Genomic DNA, 16,481 nt, shown 5'->3' with positions numbered 1-16,481 from the left:
CCTACTCTTAGAGTGCATGGGGCTGCATCCCCCATCACTGGCTCCTGGGAAGGAGAGAGAGAATCTGCACTGCCACCTCTGCAATGCGGGGAATCAGGCCCAGTGACTCCAGTGAGTAACTCCTGATTTGCATGAGGCCTCTGTGTTTTCCTGTCCCTGCCCCTGACGTGTGTCTGTCACTCTCTATTTGTCATGTGTGGTGTAGGGTTTGCTGTCCCTGCTCCTGGTGTTTCAGGCACAGGCAGATCCCTGGATCCCTGAATGACTTCCTGAGCCGGAGCCCCCAGGAAAGTGACCCTCCACAAACGGCCCCTCCTCACCCCATCTCTGCTCCCGGGCGGGGGTCTGCGAGTCCCAAAGCTGCTGCCCTCCCTGACCCGACCAGGCTCTGCCCCCCTGAGCACCTGCAGGAGCCGAGCCAGCTCCGGGAGAGCGACCGCCCCGGGACTGGGCCAGGGACAGAGTCTCCCAACCCGATGGGAGAGGAGAGGGGGAAGGAGAGATGGAGACTTAAAAGGGCAACAGGGGACTGAAGTGGGGAGGGAGGTTCCCAGATCTGCCTGGATCCATGGGCGATGTGATGGGGAATGCGGGGGAGGTATCCAGTCCCTCTGTACAGATGCCCCAGGGCCCGAATGAAAAGATGGTGTGGGTAGGGCCAGTCAGTCCTTACCATCAGTCTCTGGCCCCAGCTCTGTCTGTCCCTGGGAGCTGCCAGCCCCCCTGTGCTTTCCTCAAGCTCGGTGCCGCTCTGGAGTGAGCAGCCCTGTGCCCTCTCCACCCACAGACACCACTTACCATTGGGCCTGGGGAGAGAACCGCCCACAACCACAACAGCCCGGCCCTGTCGGGGTGTGTCCTCCCCCCACCCTGCTCTGCACGGAGCAGCTGCTGTGCAGACTTGTCAGATGACACAGGCCAGTTGGCAGCTTCCTCACCTTCACTTGGCCTGATTTTCCTGCTTGCCCCTGTGTGAACCAGGAGTGACAGGTTTAATTTCACTTCCTTGTTCCCCTAAAAGTGCTGCCCTAACAGCAACTGGGCATTTCCCTTCTGCCAACTGCCTCCTGCTGCGGGGTGAGTTGAGAATAGTCATTGCAACATGGAGCCATGGGCTACCCTCATGTCAACCAGTTCCTGCAGCTTGGCCTCTCCTCAGCTCCAGCCAGTCGCTCCATCTGCTCTCAGTGAGGACACTGTACAGGGAGCATCACATCTCTCACTCTCACTTATACACACACACCTGGCTATCCCTGAACACACCTCCTGTGTCTATGTAGCTACAGACTCTGGTGTCCATCACCACAGTATCTCGACTGCAAAGTTACAAAGCAACCACCCAGTCTGAGGATCAGGATTCTCCCCTTGTCCCATCATGTGCTGAGAAGTGTGAACACTAATCTCCCCCTCCCTCTGCCTCCCCTCTAAGGCCATTGTTGGGTGGGATTCTCCCTCTTGGCCCAGCCCACTTGGACACTGTACAGGGGTCATGTGTGACAGAAACAACCCAGTAAGGTCCTAAATATTGGCTAACTACTTAGGCCAAAGAGGGAGCAGTCACTTATGGTGTGATTGCCTTAGTGCCCCTTGCAGGGGTTCTCCCATTCTGAGCCTTCATTCTTTTCCTGTGGCCCCTGCTTCCCCAAGCCCTTCTGCCCCAAACAGAGCTCCCCACAGCCCCAGTCCCTCAGCTGTCCCTTCTGCACCCCCAAGAACCCCCAATCCTTTCCCATCCCACCGCCCCATCCGTGACGTTATTGACATAATCTGGGACCGTATAGATCATTGCTGCAACCAAGGTCCTGTAGTGGTACCAAATCTTGTATAAAGGGGGTCAAATGAGGTGTCTAAGACAAGGTTATGATTTGCTGGTTATGATTATGCTATCTGTTTGCATGTATCATTTTTTTATTTAAAGATATAAGTATTGGCTCTATACTGTCTGTATTTCAAACTTATGCTATGCTTCTGGGTGACACCCCAGACAAGTTGGTGTCAGCTCTGCCTAGCCTGCTTGTTAGGACCATCAGCTTTACATTTGACCCATTGAGAGAAGACAGACATGCCTTGTGACTCAGCAAGTTATGCAGGGACATGCCTATGGAGGTTTTTCCATGCCATGTGATGGACAGCTTGTCTTTGGAACAAAGAAAGGAAGACCACATGACAAGAGAATATAAAAAGCTGCTGCAGCTCCTCCATCTTGTCTTCAATCCTGCTTCTTATCTCTGGAGGGACTTTGCTACACTGAAGCATTGAATGAAGGACTGATGACCCATCCCAGCTGTGGCTGTTCTCCAGAGACTTGATTTGAACCTGCAGTCTATTCTATCACTGCTGCAAGCCTGCCATCAAGAACTTTGCCATCACTGTATGTAATTGATTCTACCAGTTCTAACCAGTTCTAGCTCTCATCTATATCTTTTTCCTTTTATGAATAAACCTTCTCTCCCACATCTCTCCCACAGCACCTGCAACAACCCCATACTCCTCCTACCACCCAATAGCCCCTTAGCTGCCCAGCCCCTCTGTACCCCCAGCTCTGCTGCTCCCCTAAGATCACCCAGAGCCATTCCTCTCCTATCTGGGGGGTTGGGCTCAAAACATCTGACTCTGCAGTAGTGATGGTACAGGAGTTTCTCCAAACAATCCATCCCAGCAAGGGCAGGGTTATTAATTTACTCTGCATTTACAGGGGGAGGATTCAATCTGAGGCAGAGCTGCAATGGCCTTGTTAAACCAGTGATAAGTGTATTGAACACACAGTTTGCACTGGGAAAAGCAGCTGATAGACCTGCTCTTATCTAAACAAGAGTAAGCCCTGGAAAGATGGGCTGGGATGACACAAGCTCTAAGATCAAAGTCTGAGTGTATTCAAGGGTCCCATTTTGCAGTCCTGGTGCTTTCTACATTTTCACTGAGCTCAGTAGATGATGTGACTCACATGCAAGGACTGCAGGAGTAGGGCTTGATCCTCCACCCCCTGGAGTTAAAGGCAAAGATTCCATCGATTTCAGGGGTGCAGGATCCAGCCATTCATACCAGCAAAATTTCTGCATTTGAGCAGCATCTGCTGGTGTTTCCAAGGCCACAGGTCAGGGGTTTCCCCCCGCCTGCCAGCTTAGGAGTGAGTGGATGTTAAGTGAAGAATGTGAAGGGCCTTTAACTAGAAAGGTTTCATGAGTACCTGGATCCCGCATTGCTGGGCATTTCAGAAATACAGATGGACAGAGAATTCCCCTGACAGAAGCAGGAATTCCAGGTACCAAGGGGCATGAAGGCACCTCCTAGGTTTGTACTAGGGTAGAACAATCATATGTCTTGTCCTTTTCCCTTGGGACCTTCCAGTGGTGGCCTTTGAGTGTGTGGAACAGTTACATTAGCCATGGGTTTGCTGTTATAAACACAACAGCATGAAATATCACCTCTTGCCTTTTTCTCCCTCTAGAGACTCTGCAATCTGCGATGGAGAGGCAGAAATGTCAGTGTCTGGGACCAATGGGATGGGTTGAAGATTTCATGTCATGATAGTCGAGTTAGCTCAGTGAAGCCAACTTAACTCGATTGAAAGACACATTTGATGCAGAGTAGTCACAGTTTACCACCTTTAGCTCAGTTTTAGCTGATGGAGTTACAGCCTGTTTTAATGAGTGATGGGGAACGTCTCCATATTGGCACCAGGGCCCAAGCTGTGAGCTCAGGGGCTGCTCATGCTCACACAAATGGGCTCTGAAGGCGAATAATAAAGCCCATGGGAATTATAGAAATGGTTCTCTGAATCCAGGGCCCTGAATAACACTTGCCATCCTGGGCCGGTGTCATTGCTGGAGACTGGGTACGTCTATACTGCAAAAAACCCACCCACGGCAGCAAATCTCAGAGCCTGGGGCTTGCACTGCATGGCTAAATATTAATATTGTAGACATTCCGGCTTGGGCTGGAACCCAGGCTCTGAGGCCCTCCCCCTCACTGGGTTTCGGAACACAGGTGCTAGCCCAAGCAGGAATGTCTGTACTGCTATTTTTAGCCCTGTAGCATGGGCTCCCCAAGCCTGAGTCAGTTGGCCTAGTCTCTGGGCCCCACTGTTGTGTTTTGTTTTGGGGTTTTTTCTGCAATGTAGATGAACCCTGAGAGACTTGTCCAATATTTAACAGGATCCCTCACTCAGGATCCCCCTGTGTTGTGGCTCTTCCATACACATGTAATGAGGGAGAGGGCAGGATTTCACCTGCAGTGAGCATGTACACCCACAACCTCAGCTCCACTCTGCAGCGACTCTATGCATTAACCATACAGGTCTGATCAGTGCAGAACAGTGTCTGTGGTTCTACATTAAATGAAACTGATTTTATAGGAACACAATGTTTTAAGGGTTTTTTTCCAATTTCCCCCCTCATGATGTTACTACAGGGCAGAGTTAAGGTTGTTTAGGTGCCTTAGCTGCATTTCGAGACCATGGAATGTTTGGATTTCTTTTAAATATAACCATAATTCTGTATTGTCTGGGTATATAACATTTGGTTTGGGGATAATTACAAGATTCTTGTAATGACTTTTACCCTTAAGTTACAAGTACATGTCCTCTCAGTTTTAACTCCATATTAAGGGGAATTGCATTGTGCATTATGGCACAGATCTGCAAAGAGACTTAGGCACCTAAACCCAGAGACAGGCATCTCAATCCTAGTTTTAGGCACCGTGATCCACAAGACCCCTCTTGGCTGATGCATAACTGTGTGGGTGCCTAAACTCACTCGGGACAGAAATCTCTGCTGTAAAAATTCTCTCAGTGTCTAAGTTTCTGCCTCTGGGCATATACATGGCTGCCTTGCTCTAGACGTTTAGGCACCTATCTCCCACCTGAGCCCCAAAGTGACCCACAAACTGGAGGAAGGAGCACCTGTCTCACCTATGAAGACTGATCCTGTAGACATGCTCAGAGGTCACCCAATGACACAAAGAACAGAGGTGGGAGACTGGGAGGAGGCAAAACTCTCTTATAACCTTTAGCCTAGGGGTTAGGGTACCCACCCGAAATGTGGGAGACTCTGGTTGATGTCCCCTCTCTCTGCTGATGAGGAGAAAGGATTTGAACAGGGGTCTCCCAACTCTCAGGACAGTGCTCTAACTACTGGGCTATGGGATATTCTGGTATGAGGCTCACTCTGTCTGTTTTGTTTAAGGTGTTCAACTTTAATCAAATATTAATTGAGAATCACTCTATAACCACCTCACCCCGCTCCCCAGCACAACAGACATCATTTCCCCTGAGCCGGGATCTTCTGCATGGGCCTAGCCCCTCCCTGCAAGATTGCACCCCACCAGCTGTCTGCCTGAGAATCATACAGGAACTGGCTCTTTTCCCTGCCTCAGGGTCTCCTCCTGGAGTCTTCCTGCTCCCTGAAGCTCTCCCTTAGCTGAAGAACTTGCTGGCCAGGCTTTTATTAGGACCAGGAGATCTTCAAGCCATCACTTGATCCCTGGCCTCAGCATCAGCTGATTAATCTCAGGGTGGAACTGGGCCCCAACTCTCCTTAAAAGACCAGCCACCTTGTGACACTTAGTCTCTCCCATCCTAAAACTTTCCATCCCTGATCCTAATTGCCTCTCTACCTACTGTCCCTTCTCCCTTCTCCCGCTAAGCTCAATGAACGCTCTGTCTACAATCACAGTCTGGAGTTTCTCTCCTCCTGTTCCATCCTAGACAGGGGTGCTGGAATAGGGGGCACCAAGGGGCCATGGAGCTCCACTTTTTACCTGCCATAAGAACAAGTAATGGGGTGAGGGGGCACAAAGGAGCAAGCGGGGAGCGGGGTCTTGGGAGGAAGAGGCAGCGCAGGGGCTCAGGAAGAAGGGGCGGTGCGAAGGCGGGGCCATGGGAGAATGGGCGCTGTGAGGGAGGGGCCTTGGGGGAATGAGAGCTGTGAGGGGGAGGGTCCATGGTTGGGGTGATGGTGGGCCCCACACTTTTAGGATTCTTCTGCCGCTCCTGTCCTAGACCTAGGACTTCTTCCCCATTCACTCCCCTGAAACCACTCTCACCAAAATCTCTAATGACCTCTGTGATGTTCCCAGCTCAGCCTCTTCTATGGCCTCCCAGACACACCCACTGTCTCCCTTCAGTCCATACAAACTCCATATAACAAAGAGATACCTGCCCCAGGGAGCTCACCCTTTGCATGACAGACAGGCTATAACAGAGGGATGAAAAACACAAGGGACGTGAGGGGTTGGGAGGGCAAGCAGCGAGGTAATGATAAAAAGAAACCAAAGTTCAGCTCATCACTTGCCCAGCCAGTTCCAGACAAGAGAGATTACTGGGGCCACAGCATATATGTGTTTGGAGGAGGGATTTAAGAGAGAATAAGGGAGCAGCTTTACAAATATTGATGGGGCATTTTCTCCATGCACGGAAGGGGAGAAAACACTGAGGTGCTTGAGGGAGAAGCAGACAGGTGGGTGACCCAGCCTGCCAGGAGCAGCCCTTACCATTTTGCCCAAGAGGGCAAAAAATGTTTTCTATGCAATGGGAAGACAGTGTTGACAGCTCAGTAAAGCTGGTGGATTTGACAGACAGGGAAGGGCTGAATGGTGAAGGGACTAATGGCAAAGACTATTAGCTTGTGCTGGTGTGGTGCTGGGTGGGGCAGAGGGTCTTAGTGAAGGGACAATAAGACGGTGGGGGATGTGGTAGCAGAAACAACCCGGAAGGGAAGATGGGGCAGTAGTTGGAGAGGTGTGGGGAAGAGAAGCAGGTTTGTGAGTAAAATTATACCTGGGCTTTTGCATGGTCAGGACCCTAGATTGTAAACTCTTTGGAGCAGGGACTGTGTCTTTTTATAGTCTGGAGTGTGTGTGTGTGTACAGAACCAAGTGCAGTGGGGGCCCAGCCCTGAGTGTATGTGTACAGGACCTAGTATGGTGGGCCCCAGCCCTGAGCGTGTGTGTACAGGACCTAGCGCAGTGGGGCCCAGCCCTGAGTGCGACCTCTAGATGCTACTGGAATGTAAATAATAATGTGCAGTGGGAGCAGCAGACCAGCATGGGATGTGGAGATATGGCCTGGGGTGGGGCTTAAAGGCATGTGTGTCTGTGCAGAGGATGGGGGATGAAGAGTGGCAGGTGGGGAGGAGGTTGCAGGGATCAGTGTGGGAGGGACGTGGAACGGTGACTTGGAGCCAGCAAGCCCTGCTCTCTGGTCCAGGTTTATGTGTGCAGTATCTGAGGTGTATAAGATAGTACATGTAACAGCTGGGACAGGACAGCTTGGGTCCCTGTCCCCATAAGAAGCTCTGCTCTGCGCTCTTCTCTGCTTAGCGTCCTATTGACAGATCTTTCAGAACATTCGTATCATCAGTGCGGGAGACGTCACTCTTAGTTCGACTATTGCCCATTAATTTTGGTGACTCAACATTAACTGAAGGTGTCTTTTACCTTCCAGCGGAATATGAGGCAGTGAAAGGTACGTGCATTTTTACTAGTTTTGATTAAGCTCAAACTTGGAAAGTGAACACTCAGAGCTGTGTGTGCAAAAGAAATGTTAGTGTAAAAAACTGAAGCATGTTACTGTAACAGTTAATTTACAAGACAAGGGAAAATCCAGAGGAAGGAGTGATAAGAAACAAATATACAGATATTACCCAGAAATAATAAATAGAAAATCTGTGGCATTGAAATATGCATATTATCAGTTTTATTTTTCATATTAACCCTTGAAAATACTTGTAAAAACAAACTTCACTTACTGACCAGAGAGACAGTGTAACAAGAACAAGAATTGTTTTATACAAATAGGGCCCAGCCCTGTGAGCTCTCCGCAGATGTTGGTTTCCTTGGAGGAGGATTGGGCCTGCTGAGTCCTGTGTGGCTTCCACATACCACAGCTGTAGAATCAGGCACATGGGTCTGACCTACTGAAGCCGGCAGGAGTTGCAGGCACTCAGCACCCCTTGGAGTCAGGCCAGCATCATCCAGATTATGGAGACACTTATACAGGAAGAGTTCTTTGAACTGGAGGCCCAGATTCTCTGCGGTGCCAAGATCTGCTCAGGGAGGGGGATGAGGACAGTGAGGGAACTGGTGTTGGCTCCCTGATTATCAAGCTGTCCTAGGGGCTGCTCTAATGTACTCCAGTTGGCTGTGGTCCCTGAGAATTGATGATGTGCTCTGCTCTGGTCCAACACACATCCTCCCACAGGATTAAAAGAATCTCACAGGGAAATACATGGTGAGATGTGGCTCCTCTGTGCTTTATTATTAAGCCATTGAAAGTCCAAGCAATAATCTGGTGGCTGAACATGGTTAATTGCTGAAAAGGGGAATATCAGGGATGGGGCATGGCGCAGCTCCATTAGAGAATCATAGAATCATAGGACTGGAAGGGACCTCGAGAGGTCATCTAGTCCAGTCCCCTGCACTCATGACAGGACCAAGTATTATCTAGACCATCCCTGACAGGTGTTTGTCTAACCTGTTCTTAAAAATCTCCAGTGATGGAGATTCCACAACATCCCTAGGCAATCTATTCCAGTGCTTAACCACTCTGACAGTTAGAAAGTTTTTCCTAATGTCCAATCTAAACCTCCCTTGCTGCAATTTAAGCCCATTGCTTCTTATCCTATCCTCAGAGGTTGAGGAAAAACAATTTTCTCTCTCTTCCTTGTAACAACCTTTTACGTACATGAAAACTGTTATCATGTCCCCTCTCAGTCTTCTCTTTTCCAGACTAAACAAACCCAGTTTTTTCAGTCTTCCCTCATAGGTCATGTTTTCTAGATGTTTAATCATTTTTGCTGCTCTTCTCTGGACTCTCTCCAATTTGTCCAAAACTTTCCTGAAATGTCGCACCCAGAACTGGACACAATAACCCAGTTGAGGCCTAATCAGTACTGAGTAGAGAGAGAGAATTACTTCTCATGTCTTGCTTACAATACTCCTGCTATACATCCCAGAATGATTGTTTTTTTTTGGCAACAGTTTTACACTGTTGACTCATATTTAGCTTATGGTCTACTATGACCTCCAGATCCCTTTCCACAGTACTCCTTCCTGGGCAGTCATTTCCCATTTTGTATGTGTGCAACTGTTTGTTTCTTCCTAAATGGAGTACTCTGCATTTGCCCTTATTGAATTTCATCCTATTTAGTTCAGAGCATTGCTCCAGTTTGTCCAGATCATTTTGAATTTTTATCCTATCCTCCAAAGCACTTGCTTGCTATCATCTGCAAACCTTATAAGTGTACTCTCAATGTCATTGTATAAATCATTGATAAAGATATTGAACAGAACTGGACCGAGAACTGATTCCTGCAGGACTCCACTTGATATGCCCCTCCAGCTTGACTGTGAACCACTGATAACTACTCTCTGGGAACGGTTTTCCAACCAGTTTTGCACCCACCTTAAAATAGCTCCATCTAGGTTGCATTTCCCCACTTTATTTATGAGCAGCTCAGGTGAGACAGTATCAAGAGCTTTATTACTAAAGTCAAGATATACCATGTTCTACTGCTTCCCCCCATCCACAAGGCTTGTTATCCTGTCAAAGAAAGCTATCAGGTTAGTTTGACATGATTTGTTCTTGACAAATCCATGCTGACTGTTACTTATCACCTTAGTGCTGCTTGGTTCACAGCCGGGTGAACTCCTGGGGGACTTGCAGAGCGCATCCAAAGTCAGACCTGTACTTATTAAGCCCTCTACCCTGCAAATACAGAAGTCAGACTGTGCCTCTGGGTTTACAGAAAGGATGTTGTGGAAAAGGAGGCTTAATTCAATAGATCAAGAGCCCCAGCCAAAGGGTGGGTTCGCACCATTTTATTTCCTTCACTGATTCTTTCAAAGTTAAAAGGGAAAGCCAACTGCTTAGCTTTTTGATAGCAGAAGAAGCTGAAATGTGTCTGATCTCACTACAGCAAAATACCCTGCAGAAAATACAGACACGATGAATTAAAACAACTTTACCAGATCAGTCACTGCAATGCTGGAATTCAGTTCTCAGTCTAGCAACAAACTGCACAGGGAAAATCAACCATTTCATGCCCGCCCTTCCCCTTAGCTTTATTTCTTTGAACTTTTATTTCTTTGAACCTGATTTCAGTAGCAGAGGCAGCCCCTCCATCCAGGCTCAGGAAGCAGCTCTGGGCTCTGGCTGCTGCTGCTGGCAGGTTGGAGCATTACGATAAGGACACAGCTGCTTTGCTCGCATTTACCCCACCCCATCCTCCTCACGATTCCAGTGTACCAGAAACATCTAGCCCCCTCCCCGCCCCCCATGATTCCAGTGCACCGGGAACATCTACCTCACCCCACCCTCCTCATGTTTCCAGTGTACCGGGAACATCTACCCCCTAACCCCTCATGATTCCAGTGCATTGCTGGACCTGGGGACTCCTTGCATCTGTGGATCAGCAAGGTTCTACAGAGCAGCGTGATTTTATTTTCTCTCCGAGGCAATCCCCCTCCTGGTACCTTTTCCTTGTAAACCTCCTGGAGTTGAGTCTTATTTTCTTTGTTTTGTTTTTTTAATTTTTTAAAATATAAATATATACAGAGAAAAAACAAACATAATAAACTATATTAAATTCTCATGATATATTAACCATTTGCTACCTAATGTTAGCCATACTTGAAACATTTAATTATATATATATATATATATAATATGAATGGTCAAAATATACCTCAGTTATTTGCATTAAACAATTTACAAACAAAATCTGCTTATGGAAAATCAACTAGTTAAAGAAAAATTATGAAGTTAAGTAAAGAATAGAAGCAAAGTTCAGAGGAGAGGGCTAGAGATGGGGAAGGAAGGAAGTGGGTAGAGAGGAAGGAGAAGGGGGGAAGAGGAATGCATGTAATAGGATCATTCAGATACTTCCATGAAAGCATCCCATGTCTCTGAGCTTTTTTTCTTGGATATTTCTGTTATGGTATACTAGTGAGGCAGAACTAGTAACTAGCAGCTGGAGTTAACCATGGCAAATCTCCTGCTGATGTGAAGAGAAGTTCTGAATTTATCAAAGGAATAAAAGAAGCTCCAGGACTCTCACTGCAGTTGAATGTATTGTGACTTTTCTGGCTCATTGCCTGTACATTTCTCTGTCTCTGTTTCTCAGGCTCTCTTGCTGGAGCTGTTCCACTCTGTATTAAATTATATGTTCAGCAGTGCTGCAGTGGAGGAGAGAGGGTGGCTTGGTGATGAGAGCCCTCCTCTTGGCTGTAGAAGACTCAGGTTCAAGTTCCTGCTCTAATAAATATTTCATTATTTACTCAAAGTGGAACAGATCCACCAGGAAAGATTGAAAAAACTCCATCTCAGACTACAGATAAATTGGTTGGTCACTAAGGTGCCACAAGTACTCCTTTTCTTTTTCCATCTCAGGCTAGTCAATAGCCTAGTGATTAGGGCTCTCCCCTGGAGAGGGGAAAATGGAGGGAGAGAGGAATCAGGGAACCAGAGTTGGGGAAAGCAGGCATCTGGAGAGGGGAAAGTGGAATTGAGGAAAAGCAGGAACCTTTGGGCAGGGAGGACCCAGAGGGGAGAAGCAGGATATAGAGGAGTGGGGGAAGCAGCGACCTCGAGGTGGGGAGCAGTGTGGATTGGGTGGGAATGGGACAAACTCGGACTCATAATAGAAACATGTTTTCAACTTTAATGGAATGGTTGCTCTAACTGCATAACACAATAAATTTACTTGGCAATGCATATATCCCATTTTATTTGTGTCCTCTGTGATCTTCTGTCCCTCAAAATCCAATAACCAGCATCTCATAATCACTGTTTTGTTTACTATGATGTTTGTTTGTTTTTCTCCATGTCCATCCTGTTATCTAGACCAAGTTCCCATGAGGATGCAGGTTCTCTCATTCTGCCATAGCACCACAGCCAGATGCTTTCTGCCTGATTTGATTATTTTCTTCATTACTTGTTCTCTTCACAGGTTGGAATCAGGTAGGAATCCCATCTCTTTCTGTAGTTTCTTATATGATTTATCTAGGCTTACAGTGACTTACAAATGGGCTTCACTTGAAGACAATGGAACTACTTACAGTGTGTATACAGAACCACAAAGCAAGATTGGCAACTTCTTTATTCAATTTTGCTCTGCTTATCCTGTTGCTGGGTTGTTGCATTGTTCTTGGGATAGTTTTTAGATTTGCTTATTCATGCATGTGTTTTTAAAAGTTGTCAGCAATGGATAACACTCTATTATTGAAGGAGGATAAAAATCTAAGTAAATAAATAGCAGGGGTTTGAAAAGATGCCCAGTAAGATGTTTAGTTGTAAACAGAAGGCTAAACAAAAAACAACCCAAATTCCAAATAGAAACAACAGTGTTTTTTTAAAAAGTGTCTTCACTGCCTGTCCAAACCTTCAGGGCTAATAACTGTCTAACTCATCTTAATGCACTGACGTCCTCTTCCACTCATTCCCTTCTCAAACACCTAGAGAGAGCGGGGACTATAAGTCAGTAGGTTGAACAAGAGGGTAAATGAGATACACAGCTGATGACCCTTTATTGAAAATGTCCCATTAGAACCCATGGGGTTGTTAGCTCAGACACTCCATCTGCTCTCAGTCTCTGGGACATCACATTAGGAAAGAGGCACTAATCTGGTCCCAAACCACTTAATGCTTCATATGTCAAAAACCAGTGCTTTGAAGTGCACACAAAATATACTGGAAGTAAGAGCATATCACAGAGGTCAGGTACACAGTGTCCCATGTGCAGAGCACAGCTAACCAAGTAGGATGCTACACTTTGCACTATCTTAAATTGAAACTAGCCCTCTGGAGATTAATGGATTCCACAGCCTGTGAACCTGAGCAACAAAAGGAGAGCCCATTAGGGCTGATCCAAATCCCATTGAAGTAAATGAGAACTGTTCCATTGGTTCAATGGGATTGGGATCAGGTTTCCAGCCCTTTAAAATTTCCTCCAAATTTCGTTGCCTAGTTTATCAGATCTAATCCTATTTTATTTGCATAGCACACTACTGCATGAGGCTGACAGGACTGAGGAGGCAAAAGAAAAGTAATTTTTCTCTCTGAGTTAATTTTCTTTTATGTTGTGGCACATTTCAGAGCACAATGTAGAGTGACTGAACCTTATCACCCTGTCACTGTAACTGGGGTTGGGGACATTTTGTGATCCTCTCACTTGCTCCCCATGACAAGTGCTGGGAATGTATTTCAGTATTTTTTAAAATATAATCTTTCTGCCTGGTGGAGCCAGCAGCAGTCAGGGCCATGTTCAATATCTAGGGGTTCCTTTCTGTTGATACAACACAGAACTGGCTCAATCCTCCACCCAGTATCCTAGGAAATTTACACACCACCCCTGGGTGTCTCTGAGAGGCAATACTTCCCCACTCACAAGCATAGAGTCTGAGTATAGAAAAGAAACTTTAATAAAAGGAGGGAAGCAACTGGGTGTTAATTTGGGAAAACACTGCAACTAGGGTCCATAAAAATAAACCATGGGTAAACGACCCAACCCCAAGTAGGTTGGGCAGTGTCCTTTCCCCTCAGGTTCTTAAGTCCAGCAACCCAAAAGCCCCCTTCACATGCCCAACCCTTCTCTGCACCCCACTCACAGTTGCTGTCCTTGGTTAGTGCAGACCCAGAGTTCAGAGGTGCATCTGCAGACTTCACCTCCCACCTTGTGTGGAGAGGGGGTAAAGAGGCTCCTTACTTGTAGCGCTGCTCGGGCACTCGCTCGCTGCCCCTCTCTGCCAGCCACCCTGCCAGATGTCTGCTCACCATGCTCACCGCGCCTCTCCACTGTCAGCCTGCTGGCTGCTTGGTCACCGCTGTTGGCACACCTCTCCACCAGCCGCCCTGTTGGCCGCTCACCTTGCTTCTCCACCAGCCGCCCTGCTAGCCACTCATCACGCTTCTTTGCCACTGCCCTGCTGGCTGCTTGTTGCGCCTCTCTGCCTCAACAGCCACTCATTCACCAGCTGTCAGTCACCTTCTGCTGCCATCTGCCTCTCTGCTGTGTCCTCTGCACATCAGTTTCTTAGTAATTTTAGCTCTTAGCAGGCAGGGCAGAAACACAGTCGCACCACAAATGATTTCAGCTCTGATCGAACAATTAAATTAACAAAGAGGGTTCTAATGAAGCCTATTTAATGCTATTATTTGACCTGTGGGGAGGAACAGGTTGAACCAGTCTAGGTAGGACCCTTGGTGAGGGTGTGCTGCCTTCTCACTGGGATACTTGTCCCCACCCCTCTTACTTTCACAGGGCGCTGACATTTGAGCCCCTGGCTTAACAAGGTTCTTTCAACTGAGGATGGTCCCCCTTATTTGGGACAGGTTAAGCACAGTACTGCTTCTCTGTATTCCAACAATAATTACAACATTGGTAACAGCATTTCACTACTCCTGCATTCAGTACTAAGGTGATTTGTACCCAACACCAGTTAAAGTTGATCACTTTGACACCTCTGCATCTGTTGAATATGTAAGCAGAGCAGGAACAAATTGTATTTACATAAACACACGGGGAGTCTCTCCCACTCCCAGCTAGCTGTCAGGGAAGCATTCATTCAGACCCTGCTTACATAAACATAATATTAACCCTTTAGACATGAGTGGGTAGCCAGTATTCAGGGTCTTATGGGTTCTTTCCATTAGAAAGAGAAATTGCTGATGGAGTCAGGTATTTATTTGATGAAATCCTTTTTATTTACATAGAATGTACACAAAGTCCCGCATCATTGAACACAGTAGGAATCAAACAGCAGGAGGCAATTTCTTTGCTCACAATTCCAAGCCACTTTCAACCAAAACTTTGCCCAACAAGTTCTCTCTTAGCTTTCACATGCTTCAAGTGCTTTTCTGGCTGTCTCTGGCCCTTCTTTGCAGCCTTTTCTGTCTGCTTCTTTAGTGTTTTTTCTCTGCTTCTGCTCTCACACACAAGCACACAGCTCTACCAAAGCAATACCCATCCCTCTGTATTTGCACTATGCCCACATAGCTCAGCTCTTGACCAGACTTGCACATGGCATGTAATTTGAGTGGTGGCTCTGAAAGTTTCAGCTACTTTACTCCATAAAGGAGCTTCATTGCTTCTATCATTTATTCTGAATGAAGGGTGGCTATTACACCCACCAGATTCAATGAGGTTTCACCCTACATCTGGTATAACAATAATTTAACAGAGTAGCAGCCGTGTTAGTCTGTATTCGCAAAAAGAAAAGGAGTACTTGTGGCACCTTAGAGACTAACCAATTTATTTGAGCATGAGCTTTCGTGAACTACAGCTCACTTCCACTGAATGCATCCGATGAAGTGAGCTGTAGCTCACGAAAGCTTATGCTCAAATAAATGAGTTAGTCTCTAAGGTGCCACAAGTACTCCTTTTCTTTTTGCGAATAATTTACAGTTGTGGAAATGCATTATTTCTTGTAAACTCCATATATAATTTCATGCCCCATGGAATATAAAATACATGAAATAGATCTTGTTGTTTGTGTGTATTGTTAAAGAAATGTATATGAATTTCCCATGCTTTCTCTGAGTTTATCTTCCTTGTATCCTGGTACATTTCTTAGCTCGTTTTAAAGTGGTTGGACCTGACCAGCCTGTCATTGCCACTGTGGGAGAAGAGATTGTGTTACCCTGTCACCTGTCCCCCAAGATGAGCGCTGAGAACATGGAGGTGACGTGGTTCCGGTCCCAACTCTCTCCATTTGTTCATCGCTATAGTGATGGAAAGGACCAGTATGGGCAGCAGATGTCAGAATATCAGCGGAGGACAGAGCTCTTTAAAGATGGTCTCACCGATGGAAATGTTGCCTTGAGAATTTTCAATATCAGACCTTCTGATGAAGGACAGTATAGCTGTTTTGTTCAAGAGGGTATGGATTATGAAGAAGCCCAATTGGAACTAAAGGTGTCAGGTCAGTAGCGTGTGGGGAAGCAATAGATGTGATATATCTTAATTTTTAGTAAGGCTGTTGGCACAATCCCACATGACAATCTCATAAGCAAACCAGGGAAATGTGGTTTGGCTGAAATTGCTAGAAGGTGGGTGCACAACCTGATTAAAAAATTGAACCCAAAGAGTAGTTATCAGTTGTTTGCTGTTAAATTAGGAGGATGTATCAAATGGGATCCCACATGGGTCATTCCTCGGTCCGGTACTATTCAATATTTTCATTAATTACTTAGATGATGCAGTAGAGAGTACACTTATAAAATGTGCAGATGTCACCAAGCTGGGAAAGATGCAGTCCCTTTGGAGGGCAGGATTAGAATTCAAAATGATCTTGATAAACTGGAGTATTGGTCTGAAATCAACAACATGAAATTGAGTAAAAACATGCAAAGAGAAATACACGTAGGAAGGAAAAAATAAATGCACAAATACAATATGGGAATAACTGTCTGTGCAGCAATGCTGCAGAAAAGGATGTGGAGATTTTAGTGGACCACAAAGTGAATATGGAGCCAACAGTATGATGCT

At 46.5% G+C, this 16,481-nt stretch overlaps 1 protein-coding gene across 1 annotated transcript in view; it reads left to right on the top strand.

Moving 5' to 3' along the window:
- The first annotated feature begins 2,939 nt into the window (after positions 1 to 2,939).
- Positions 2,940 to 16,481, top strand: part of LOC311530651 (butyrophilin subfamily 1 member A1-like) — a 28,953-nt gene continuing 15,411 nt past the window's right edge. The window contains 4 exon segments of the mRNA XM_084647473.1: positions 2,940 to 3,262; positions 7,332 to 7,462; positions 11,840 to 11,956; positions 15,568 to 15,915. Coding sequence (XP_084503599.1) covers positions 3,180 to 3,262; positions 7,332 to 7,462; positions 11,840 to 11,956; positions 15,568 to 15,915 — 679 coding nt within the window. The 5' untranslated portion in view covers positions 2,940 to 3,179.

Source organism: Lepidochelys olivacea (genome assembly GCF_965140295.1).
Source record: "Lepidochelys olivacea isolate rLepOli2 genome assembly, chromosome: 14".
Classification (NCBI taxonomy): Eukaryota; Metazoa; Chordata; order Testudines; family Cheloniidae; genus Lepidochelys; species Lepidochelys olivacea.
This window is presented reverse-complemented; position numbering and strand designations above follow the sequence as displayed.